The 12,178-nt window shown below is 40.8% G+C and overlaps 1 protein-coding gene and 1 non-coding gene across 2 annotated transcripts; one reads left to right on the forward strand and one right to left on the reverse strand.

The window, feature by feature from the left end:
- The first annotated feature begins 2,812 nt into the window (after positions 1-2,812).
- On the forward strand, positions 2,813-2,886 carry TRNAE-UUC (transfer RNA glutamic acid (anticodon UUC)). Its single transcript has one exon. It is a non-coding gene; the product is annotated as a tRNA-Glu (tRNA).
- A 1,487-nt stretch (positions 2,887-4,373) lies between these two features.
- Positions 4,374-7,305, reverse strand: LOC147884137 (pentatricopeptide repeat-containing protein At3g09040, mitochondrial-like). The gene has a single exon (XM_087398694.1). The coding sequence runs from the start codon at positions 7,203-7,205 to the stop codon at positions 4,503-4,505; it is 2,703 nt and encodes a 900-aa protein (XP_087254820.1). The 5' UTR covers positions 7,206-7,305; the 3' UTR covers positions 4,374-4,502.
- Between the last annotated feature and the right edge of the window lie 4,873 nt (positions 7,306-12,178).

Here is a 12,178-nt window from a genome sequence, read left to right on the forward strand (position 1 = left end):
CTGCCAGCATTTGAGTAGAAGACAGTTTCTTTTGAAGTTCCTGCTGAAGAAAATGCACCCCCATTTCTCTGCTCTTTAGAAATTAGAAGAGCAATCAGCTCCTCAAAATCAAGAAATTTTTCACGGACGGCAATGGATGTCCGGAACTGTGCATAATCCTTTCCTAGACCATTCAAGGTCACAGAAACCAAATCATCATCATCCACTGGCGACCCAATGGAAGCAAGTGCATCTGCAATTTTCTTCACTTTCATGTGGTAGTCATTTATGCTCAAATTTTCTCTCTGCACATTGTGCAACTCCTGTTTGAGTTGCATTTTCCTAGCTTGCGTATTTGTGCTATACATTTTTGCCAAAGTATCCCATGCCTCCTTTGGCGTATTTGCATCCTGAATATGCATAATCATGGAGTCCGAAATACTGATAGACAGCCAATACATAACTTTCCTGGCTCTCTCATTCCATCCTTTGAATGCTTGCATTTCCTGTTGACTGGGAACATTAGGAAGAATAGGTTCTTCTTCATTTCCTGTAATGAATTCCCAATAGCCTTTTCCCATCAAGAAATTCGTCATTCTAAACTTCCATGCCTGGAAGTTGTTCTTGTCAAGCTTTTCAGTGACAATCTGTGAAAGAGAATCAGATGCCTGCAAAATATTCTGTCACTGCAAAAAACACAGCTTTTGCCTCACACGGGCAGATCTGCAAAACTGACGAAAGTGGTATTTCACCACACAGTCACTTCCTAGTGACGATTTTGCATCAACAGGCAACAGGCATGAATCTGCAACTCCCAATATCTCTGCACTCAGGCATACGATGCAATTTCTGCGGCACCTTTCCACCGACTAGCCGCGCAGTGGTCGCACAACAAAAAATAGGGCCTTTTTCTGAGTGCCTGCGAAGAACTTCCGTCTCCAAAACGGGCCCCGAAATGACCTCGAATCAGAAAAATAACGTCACTAAGGGCTTCGCCCTTACCCGCAGCATATACTGCGCTCTCGCCACACCGCGAAGGGCGTCTCAATCTGAGACAGTGCACTCTTGCACTTCTGGCTGTGCTACCTGCAGAGATTTGCTCCCAAACTCGAAATAGGAAAGCAGCACTGGTCCTCTTACCAGGACACCACGAACTTTGCTTGCTTTCTTGAGCTCCTTACCACGAACAAGGCTCTAATACCATGTGAAGATTGTGGGAGAGAGGGAAGGAGTCTCACTTGAGGCTTTCTCACAATCACAATGGGGGAATACACACAAAGGTGGAGGCTGAAAACAGTTTTCCTCTTCTTAGTTGTGAAAGCCAAAAGAACTCTAATACAAAGAAATAGAAGAACCCTATATGTGGGTCTCAAAACCAAACTCAACTAACTAAGGTGGCATACTAACTGAGCCACGAACTAGTGTAGATAAGGATAGCTGTCATCCAGCTATTATTCGTGGGCGGTGTACCAACCGCATCTCCAGCTAACAAGTCGGTGACATAAGTACACAACGGTCACCCTGGCATATCTCGAGTGGAGCTCGATATCTCAACAAAAATAACATTGATACTATGTATTTTCGATTGTGAAAACAAATTTTGTATTTGATTTCATTATTGCAAGGTGTAGGGTGAAAACCCACATTGTCCAAATATATCAATGCCTTTGTAGCTTTCATCAACGTTGTTTTCAATGCTTTGTTTTCTTCCAAAGGCTAAGTTAATGGTGCTAATATCGACTTTTTTCCCAAAAACTACAGTGGCATCGATGCTAATATTGGTGGATATTTCAAAGAAAATTTTGATGTTACATCATTTTGGCACTAATATCGATGGATGTGATTCCATTGAAGAATTAAGTAATAAGTGTCAATGAATAGCATCAATGCCTTGATGTTCCTCAAAAAATTTAGAATTTCTTGTACATTATTTCATGATGAAGACAAGTTTGCATACGGGATTTGGGATTTCAATTATGATTTTATGTTTGCATTAACACATCATTAAGAAGGACATCATTTTTTCTCATGGATAGCATGAAAATGTAATTTTATTAATAGATTGACTAGACTTATTAATTAATGGTAAAAGGCATACTATCATCAATAAAAGACTTGTTACAAATGGTGAATAACCCCTACATGCTATACTAGTAATGATATGTTGCCCATCATGATAACTCTGCTAGCTTCTTGTAAATTAAGCATTATTGGTGAAATTATGCCAGCTATCGATGATATTATTTGCTTGATTTCCTAGCCATTCCTTTGATACAGAATGGCCATGCTCTCCATCTACTTCGATTTCAAAGAGTTCCATTGAAATAGCTATGATTGTTCGTGTACCAACATCAACTCGTGTAACAACAACGAAGCCATAAGGTAAAGAGACTTGAAGGCCAAGTGAGAGTAAATGCAATAATTACATCTTTCAAGCAATTAAAATTTTTGAATTGCAAATTACAGTTTCGATATCCAATTTTGTAAAATTGCGGACGTATATCCTAATCCTTTTGGCATAGCATACAAAGTGATATGCAAGCCCTTGCAACTGGCTTTTCGTTTAAATAGACGGTAGAAGTAATAGAAGAGAGATGCAAGGAGCAGATGTGATCCCTCGGTCGCATCCTTTTCTGTTGTATAACGGCCCTTAGTTGAGTACAGAGTTTCGAATGTTCGTTGGCTTCCTGGGCTTCTCTGCGTAACTCAGGTGGAGCAGTGTTTATGTCCTGTCGTTGCTGTTCTTGCAAAGAACACAATGCGAAGGCTGCCCATTCCATTGCAGACATAATTAAGAGTATATAATTAAAATTCTAAAATTAGTTATCACCAATCCATTGTCGTCTAGTCCGGTTAGGATATCTGGCTTTCACCCAGGCGACCCGGGTTCAAATCCCGGCAATGGAAATCGTATTTTTGTGATCTTAAATTTACCCGAGTGTTCGAAATTCGTGTTATTCTTTGGCTTTTTTCTTTTGGTACTCACCAGCAAAGCTTTACGTAAGAAATGCCTCGGTCCTATTTATGACCTTGTTTTCACAATCTCATGTCAAACATCGTGAACTAGAACAAGTATTTCCTTGCTTCAGGTAGCAAGGAAACACACCGAATTTAGAGGACAAACAAAGATTTCATTTTTTACCTATAATGTTTTGATAAAAACAAGTTGTCTACTAGGTTGCAAAGCACAATCTGACATAAGACGAGCCACCTTCAAAACCTAGAATAAATTGATGAGAAATGCCTCCTACTTTTTATGACCTTGTTTCAATCTCATGTCAAGATCGCTAGAGTACATTCAGGACTCAGTCCACTCTAACTCAACCATGCAAGTGCTAGGAGAATATCCTCTCCGCTAAGAACACGGTGAGCAAGAGCAAACAATAACCAACCATTATCCTTAATATGGGTAGCTTTTCATATTATGTTATGTCTAGGAGGAACATTTTGGCATTACTTGTCTTTCACAAGTCTGATGTGATAAATCTGAAAAAGCCTAAGAATGCCTAGGATGTAACATTTTGGCATTACTTGTCTTTCACAAGTCTGATGTGAGAAATCAGAAAAAGTCTAACAATGCCTAGGATATAACATGCATGCACAACCCTTGGATATACATGTGCCGTGCCATTCTCGAGCCCATGCCATCTTCCAAGCCATCCCCATATGCTTCCAAGTTAGTCTCGCATGTTCCCAAGACTGGCCCGCTTGTTCTTGAGCCAACCAAGCCAGGGCTGCCTGTAAAAGAGCCAAGCAAGCCAATTCCAGATGTTGAAGGGACAGAAAATCCCCCCTCCAAAATCAAATTCATTTTCAAATCTTCATCATCATCACAATCCGTTCCTCCTCCTACTCCATATAATGCAGTTCCTAATAAGCAGAGCTCTTGTATCGTTGCTCCACACCCAATCGATTGGACCGATCCATGCAAAAGAGTATAGGCTTTGCATCTTTGTCTAGCTTCCATGGATGGACTACTTCAATGTTGTGGAGGTAGATGACATGCTTAGCACCTATGATCTTTCTCACCATAGTCTCCTTATTGATGGTGGGATGCCGTTGTCAACACGCATCTCCTACAGTGTCTTGATCCACTCTAATGCTTGATGCCAAGCATTGTGATAATTTATTATGCCTCCCAAGGCTACTTGATTAGGCAGAAGCCCTTGTTGCCAACGTGTTAGCTACATACAAGAAGATGCACGAGGACAACCAGCTAGCTACCTTTTCAAAAACTTCAACATCCAACTCTGGGCTTGTGTGTGTGGCTAGGCACATTGCAAACTTAGCGACCACTTATGCATGAGAATCAGAAGTGCCCAAAGAGGCCACCAAAGCTTTCTTAGTTCATGCATCCCCTTGTTGCACATTGGAATGTGGCCAAGAGAGTTCTGATGATCTTTTTGCATTAGGCCATGTGGAATCCTATGGAGCTTCAAAGTTTTATCAATTTTGCTTAGGTAAGGGACATTGATGACCACAGATTTGGATTCCCCATCACAGATGTATGCACAATTCCACACTCAGTTCCACGCGTTGTCCTCCCGTATATGAGCATCCGCATATATGTTCGACATCAGGATATATGATGCAGCATGCTTTTCATTCAATTGCACTGCACGTTCAAAGGACAGTCTTCCAAGCTCCACATTACCCTCCTTGTGACAAGCACCCAACACAGTATGCCACATCGAGAGATTTGGTTGGAAAGGAATGTTCTCAACCATCCCTACCGCCTCCTCTAATAGGCCTGCCCGGCAAAGGAGATCAACCATGCAAGTGTGGTGCTCAATAGATGGAGTGATGCTGTAGTCTTGGCTCATGGCCTCAAAGTGTTTTTGTCCCTTGTCCACTAGCCCCACGTGACTGCATACTGTCAGAACACTAAGGAACGTGAACGCATCTGGTTTTAAGCCCTCTTTGCTCATTTTCTCGAGCATATGGAAAACAATTTCACTTTCTCCTAACTGAGCATATCCTGCAATTAGAGCATTCCACGAGACTCCATCTCGAATGGGAAGTTTGTCAAACACTTCCCATGCTTGTGTGAGGGAGCCACATTTGGCATACATATCAACCAAGGTGTTGCCAATACGAGGATCTATTTCCAACCCCTTTTTGGAAATCTCGGCATGTACTTCTTGGCCCTTGTCTATAGCCCCCATGCTGCCACATGCTTTCAAGCTGGAAAGAAATGTGACAGCATCCGGAGACACACCCTCCAGTTGCATTTCTTCAAAACAGTTCAGTGCTTCCTCATCAAGACTGTGTTCAGCATTTCCTGTAATTAGAGCATTCCACGAAACAACATCTCGAGCTGGAAGGCTGTCGAATAGTTCCCGTGCTGTTGGAAGTGAGCCACATCTGGCATACATATCAACCAAGGTGTTGCCAATGAAATGATCTCCTTCTAACCCCTTTCTAGCAATCTCAGCATGTATTTCTCGGCCCTTATCTGTGGCTCCTATGCTGCCACAAGCTTTCAAGCTGCAAACAAATGTGACAACATCCGGAGACACACCCTCCAGTAGCATGTGTTGAAGGCAGGTCAGCGCTTCCTCACCAAGCCCATGTTCGGCATATCCGGCAATTAGTGCATTCCAAGATACCACATCTTTAACTGGAAGCCTGTCAAACACTTCCCGCGCTTTTGCAAGCGAACCACATTTGGCATACATATCAACCAAGGTGTTGCCAACAAACGGATCTGTCTCCAACCCCTTTCTGGCAATATCACCATGTATTTCTCTGCCTTTGTCTAAGGCTCCAACACTGCCACACGCTTTCAAGCTGCAAGCAAGCATGACGGCATCCGGAGAGACACCCTCCAGTTGCATCCATTCAAAAAGGTTCAGTGTTTCCTCACCAAGCCCATGTTCAGAATATCCTGCTATCAGAGTAGTCCACGAGACTACATCTCGAACTGGAAGCCTGTCAAATACTTCGTATGCCGTAGCAAGCATGCCACATTTGGCATACATATCGACCAAGGTGTTGCCAACAAAAGGACGTCTTTCCAGTTCCTTTCTGGCAATCTCCGCATGTATTTCTTGGCCCTTCTCTATGGCCCCAATGCTGCCACAAGCTTTCAAGCTACAAACAAAAGTGACGGCATTTGGAGACACACCCTCCACTTGCATCTCTTCAAAACAGTTCAGCGCTTCCTCACCGAGCCCGCACTCAGCATATCCTGTTATGAGTGCAGTCCATGAGACTACATTTCGGACTGTGAGCTTGTCAAGCGCTTCCCTTGCTTCTGCAATTGAGCCACATTTGGCATACATATCAACCAATGAGTTGCCAACAAAGGGATCTATTTCCAACCCCTTTCTAGCAATCTCAGCATGTATTTCCTGGCCCTTGTCTATGGCTCGTATGGTCCCACAGGCTTTCAAGCTGCAAACAAATGTGACAGCATCTGGAGACACACCTGCCCCTTGCATCTGCTTGAAACAATTAACTGCTTCCTCACCAAACCCGTGGTCGGTATATCCTGTGATTAATGCATTCCATGAGACGACATCTCGAACTGGAAGGCTGTCAAACACTTCAAGGGCTTTTGCAAGCAAGCCACACTTTGCATACATATCGACCAAGGTGTTGCCAAGAAAAGGATCTTTTTCAAGCCCCCTTCTGGCAATGTCATCCTGTATCTCTTTGCCTCGCTCAGCATCTTTCAGCCTTGCACAAGCTTTCAAAAGGGCCACAAACGTATACTTGGTAGGATGTACACAATGCTCTCGCATTTTCTGGTAAATGTTGAGGGCATGTTGTGATTCCCCACATTCAATAGAACCCATGATGAGAGAAGTCCAAGAATGCTCATTTGGATCAATCAACCTGTCAAAAGCTCTCGAAGCATCGCACATGCTTCCACATTCCACCAACATTGGGACAAGGTAATTCCCCAAAGACCTATGAGCTTCCATCCCACTTTTGCACAAAAAGGCATGCAAGCGCTTCGCGTACGCCAGATCTTTCTTTTTCCTGCACTTCTGCAAGATGCATATGAAGTTATCGACCGAAGGCGCCTGGGACATCTGTTCCAACGAAAAGAGAGCCTCATCTAAGCTCAGCACCTCCCAGCCAGTGTTCTCCTGCAGTTCTTGTGCTTTAAATACAGTCACCTGCACTCCAGACCTCTTGAAATTGCTGCCACACTCAACCAAGCCAAGGTCTTGAGATTTCGACGAGGCCAGACGGCTGGCTGCTTTGGCACAGTCCATCTCGTTGCTTCCGGACTCTTCGTTCTCCAAAACTGTGTGGAGGCTGAGATAAGTACTTATATACTGGTCCTATCGAACTATCTGGCTCCCCCCAAACAAAGCCTCGGGGGAAGCCATTGTCTGGGGGTCACTCTTCTTCTCCTTCATTCCAATGTACGGCCTTCGCCCTTGTGAAGCCACGAGGCTCACCTCTCTTGCGGCCACGTGGCAGCACAAGGCTGCCTATCTGATGCTATCGAACCTATGGTCACATGATGATGCTATCGAACCTATGGTCACATGACTGCGCGAAATTACGGGCACATGGATTCTAGCAGGTAAGCAGTCCATTGTAGTGCGAGATGGATGACCTTATCGGACTATGCACTGAGTTTGCAACCATCAGGCACACCGATTGAGCTTCTGATTGCCACATCAACCTCAGCCAGCCGGAAACACCCACAACCGGAGGAAATTTCATTCATGTGCCCAGGGTGTGAGACAAAGAGGGAGAGCCAAAACATCGATGTGTAGGGTAAAGGGGCCAGTCTTGTGCAAACCTAACTTCTTGGGATTGAGCCGATTGTCAAGCCTCAAACCCTCATCTAGTTTACTCTTGATTGGTCTCTCTAAATATGTGCTTTGGCCAAGAAGTCCTCGTCTCTGAATCATCTAGCTTTCTACCTTTTAAATCTACATGTACGTAGGCTTTTTGAATAGCAACTCTATCATGCATTGCCTTACATATCAACGACACTTATTTCTCGTATTTTGGTTAGGTAACCATTATACTCCCCACGCCCCAAACCATCCATGCATGATCTTAGATATCGTTGAGACTTCTTTCCCCTTTTTTTTTATAAAAATGATAAAGTAGCCGTATCATATTAACAGGGGGGGATGCCCTGAAAAAAAAAACCCTACAAAAGATGGCCAAACAAATGGGCAGGGCGCCCTATGGGCCCAAGAGCCTTTTATTGTAAAGAGAGGGAGAGGGCTAAAAGGAAAAGGGTTGTCCCTCCCTTCAAAAGGTGACTTGTATAAAAGGCCAAATCGTTGACTTTGGTCCTCATTGTTGTTTGCACAAGTTTGAATACAAGCTCCCTCTTCTCTTCCAAGAGAGTATTTTGGGTGTTCCCTTGTTTCCATTGTAGTGCCCTTGTGTTTGCCACTCCATCCCCCTTGGTTCTCCTCTTCCCTTCTCCTTCTCCCTCCCTTCTCCCCTCTCTTCTCCCCTCTCCCCCTTCCCTCTTTCTCTCGTGGAAACACATTACAATAATCCGGAGGCCGCTTGAGTGACACTTGCGGATGGCTCGTGCCTTGCAATGCTCTCACAAGGAGTAGCTTGGAGTGGAGGCTCCATCAGCATCTCTTCAACATCCCTACAAAATGTGAGTCACCGTCGAGACCCACACAGCTCTTCATGTTTCTCAATATTTTGTTCCTTGTATTTCTTGCTAGCTATTATAATTGTCTCTTGTGAAGTTTTGGTTTTCCACTTTAAATCTTCATCAATGCCAAATGTCTCGAATAATTATTTTCCTATTGATTGAAACATATAGCTTGAATGCTTTCTTATGTTTACTAAATTCAACCATATTGTAGATTCTTGATTTTACATCTAGATTTCTCTTGTGATCATCATGAATACGGGAATATGATATGCATCCAAAAATTTTGGGATGCCTTATATTCTAGTAAATGCTCTACACCTTAAACGACTTCTATTGGTAGCCTATTGAAGAAGTAATCATAGTGTTCACTACCTTCACCTAATATTGATTTTGAAAATTCTTCTCATTCACCATGGCTCTTTAACAACTTTCTACCAATGTTCTATTCTTGATTTCTCCATTTTGTTGAAGTTTACATATACACATGAATTGCCTCTTGCTTCCATGGTCTCAACACAAGTTTATGAATGCTAAAGGCATGCCTTCAGCGCACCTCTATCTTATCTAAGTACATTGTTTTCTCTTCCTATTTTGTTTTCATATAAATTTGTCAAAGAGTTACACCTTCTCTTTGATAAAGTAGACTCATCAATATCTGTTATAGTGATCTATGAATGTGGTGTAGTACGATCCACTACTAGCACTTCTTGTTTGTTGCATAACTTTAAGCATTAGGGTTAATCAAGTCAAGAGCACCTTTTTCTCTAATTCTGCTTCTATGAAAACTAGCTCTAGTGTTCCCAAAGCACTATGTTTCACATACTTTTCTGAGAAATCTGAGTCTTAGAAAACTAGCTCTAGTGTTCCCAAAGCACTATGTTTCACATACTTTTCTGAGAAATCTGAGTCTTAGAATTCCAATAGCCATATTTTGATTCTTTGGGTGCATCAAACTTTTGAATTTTACATGTTCACGTTCACATCTCTTGTTTCATAAGCTAGAGAGTGGCATAGGCTAATACTTAGCTAACATTGCATGCATATTTGGAATTGATGCTATCATTATTAAAATTCAAGCCTTTTTACCTTATATTTCCAACCAGTTAAACTCCTTTAGTAGATTCATCTCCATCAAAGATATCTACATAATCTTTCTCCATAATTTTTCCAACTCACAATAAGTAGTTCATAAGATTTGGAACGTACACGACATCATCTATAATACCTCCTTACTTGACAATTCATCTGTTGGGATTGCACCATTCTCTTGAATCGGATTGGTGTACTATGTACAATATAGATGACATTTTTGGATCCTTACAAACAATGGTTTCACACATGCAAACCACAAAGTTTGTATCCTATCATATGTAAAGGTGCACCATTATACTATGGGTCTTAGCTATCAAATCCTCATTGTTGACATGTAAACATGATAGCTACATTCACCATTTGATACTATAATATTTAATCACAATGTACATATTCAATCTTTTGTTATTGCCATATTTTTTTCTAGCTTGCATAATGAATGTGATGGAGGATTACCAAAAAGCGAGCAAACCAAAATAAGTGAGTGGTACAAAATAGTAAAAGACTTATAAATCCCCTATTTGAGTAGGAAAATATATATAGTTAATTCAAAAGTCCATACGTTTCCTCAATCCTAGAAGGTTAAATATGCATATGACTTTAAAGCCACTAACACTAATTTCACATCACCCATAAGAGAGTAGGTATGTTTTGTTGCCAAGTTATCATTAATATCAAAGACAAACCCTACTACACAAGTTCTCTCTTTCCACCAAATTGAGATCATCAATGCAACCTTCCACACAAGTGAGGCATTTCCAAGGTGGATTAGTCTACATTCCATACATGTGCAAATGCTTAGCTTTTCTAACTCTATTAACTCTTGGAACAAAACCCATGTTTCTTTGTTACTGCAAAAGCATACCTCCCCAATGATTCACTCTAACATCCCACTAATCCAACCAGTGCAAAAAATTGACCACAAATTATTATTTTACTAGGTAGTGAAAAAAGGCATGATAAATCATGCCTTGCCATACAATTTGATATGTAACATGACCTCATTGTACTTGTAAATCAAAAGATATGCAGATGGAAAATGTCATTTTTGGAGCCAAAGTTGGGAGCGCGTCAACACGCTCCCGACTTTGGCTCCAAAAAATCTACATATCTTTTGATTTACAAGTCCAATGGGATCGTGCTACATATCATGTTACATACCTATATCTTTGCAATTTGTCAAAATTTGCTCCCTATTTTGGCTCAAAAAATCACATTTTCACATACTTGTATCTTTGCAAGTTGTCAAAATTTGATTGTTTTGGCCGAAAAAAAGAGTTTTTGACATTCCTACATCTTTTGATTATCAAATCCAAATGGGATAATGATAATATTTCATGTCAAATGACAAGGCATGATTTAGATGAATATCATAGGTTGTTACACCATCTTAAAAAATTATGTGCATCAGAATATCAATTTTATGAATTTTTAGCCAATTTGTTGCACCAAATTTAAAGCAAGGTTTGCCATAATAGGGAGTGAGAAGACATTTTCTATTTTGGTTTTAAAAAACCAAACTTTAGCATCCTCTACCTTAAAGAGAAAAAAATGCCAAAATACAAGTCAGCATGGTTTTTATTTTATTTTTTTAGTTTATTTTTTTACATCCTCTACCTTTTAATTGTGCTAGGGGGTTACTCTTCATAAACCCATAAAAGCATGTGTGAGAAAGTATGTGTTTAAAATTACCCCTATTTTGCATTTTTACATTTTCTCATGTAATTATTTAAACCCCTCTACATGTTTACATTTTCAATCTTAAAATTATGACAACTCTTCATAAATCTACATATATATATTACGTTAAGTCATTATTTTATAAATCCCCTCATGCACATAAATGGGCCCCATTAAGAAAATACCCCTCAGTACACTAAAGTGCTATGTTACATGTTTATGATTGACGCCCTAGGGTAATTGCCAAACACAAATGGGGTCACGTTAAAATAGTCCTTAACTTTAGACTACTCAATTTCAAGAAATGTGACACATAAACCCCCTTTTGAATACTTTCTACTTCAAGCTTATTTTATGGGACACTTAAATGCTTTCTTTGCTTGCTTGATCTTCCTACCACTTCAATAAATTCTTGCTCGCTTTTTTGGGCTTGCTCTATTGGCAGCTACCTCAATGTGATGGCTTTGGCCATGATAGTTGACCACCTTAATCATGATGGTTTTTCTTGTAATCTCTCTCACAATATCCATAACTATGATAGTTATTGAATTAAGTATTTGATGTATCTAAAACTTTGAATGATTTGTTTAAAACCCAAGGTGGATGATTTTTAAGGTCCCTAAGATGTTAATCATGAGACGAGTTATTGGACCACTCATAACAAGAGTTGTTGAAACTACATGTGAGCAAAAGGAATGCTACCAATAGGAACTAGTCAAGTGAGTGCAGACAAGGGCTTACTTGGCTTTATGATTGATCCCTTTTAGAGATATGCAAATATATGCTACAAAACAATACCTATCACAGCAATGAAAAGAAATAATCATT

This window comes from Dipteris shenzhenensis, chromosome 27 (genome assembly GCF_047967505.1).
Source record: "Dipteris shenzhenensis isolate YYH24624 ecotype China chromosome 27, Dip_SZ_1.0, whole genome shotgun sequence".
NCBI classification, from domain to species: domain Eukaryota; kingdom Viridiplantae; phylum Streptophyta; class Polypodiopsida; order Gleicheniales; family Dipteridaceae; genus Dipteris; species Dipteris shenzhenensis.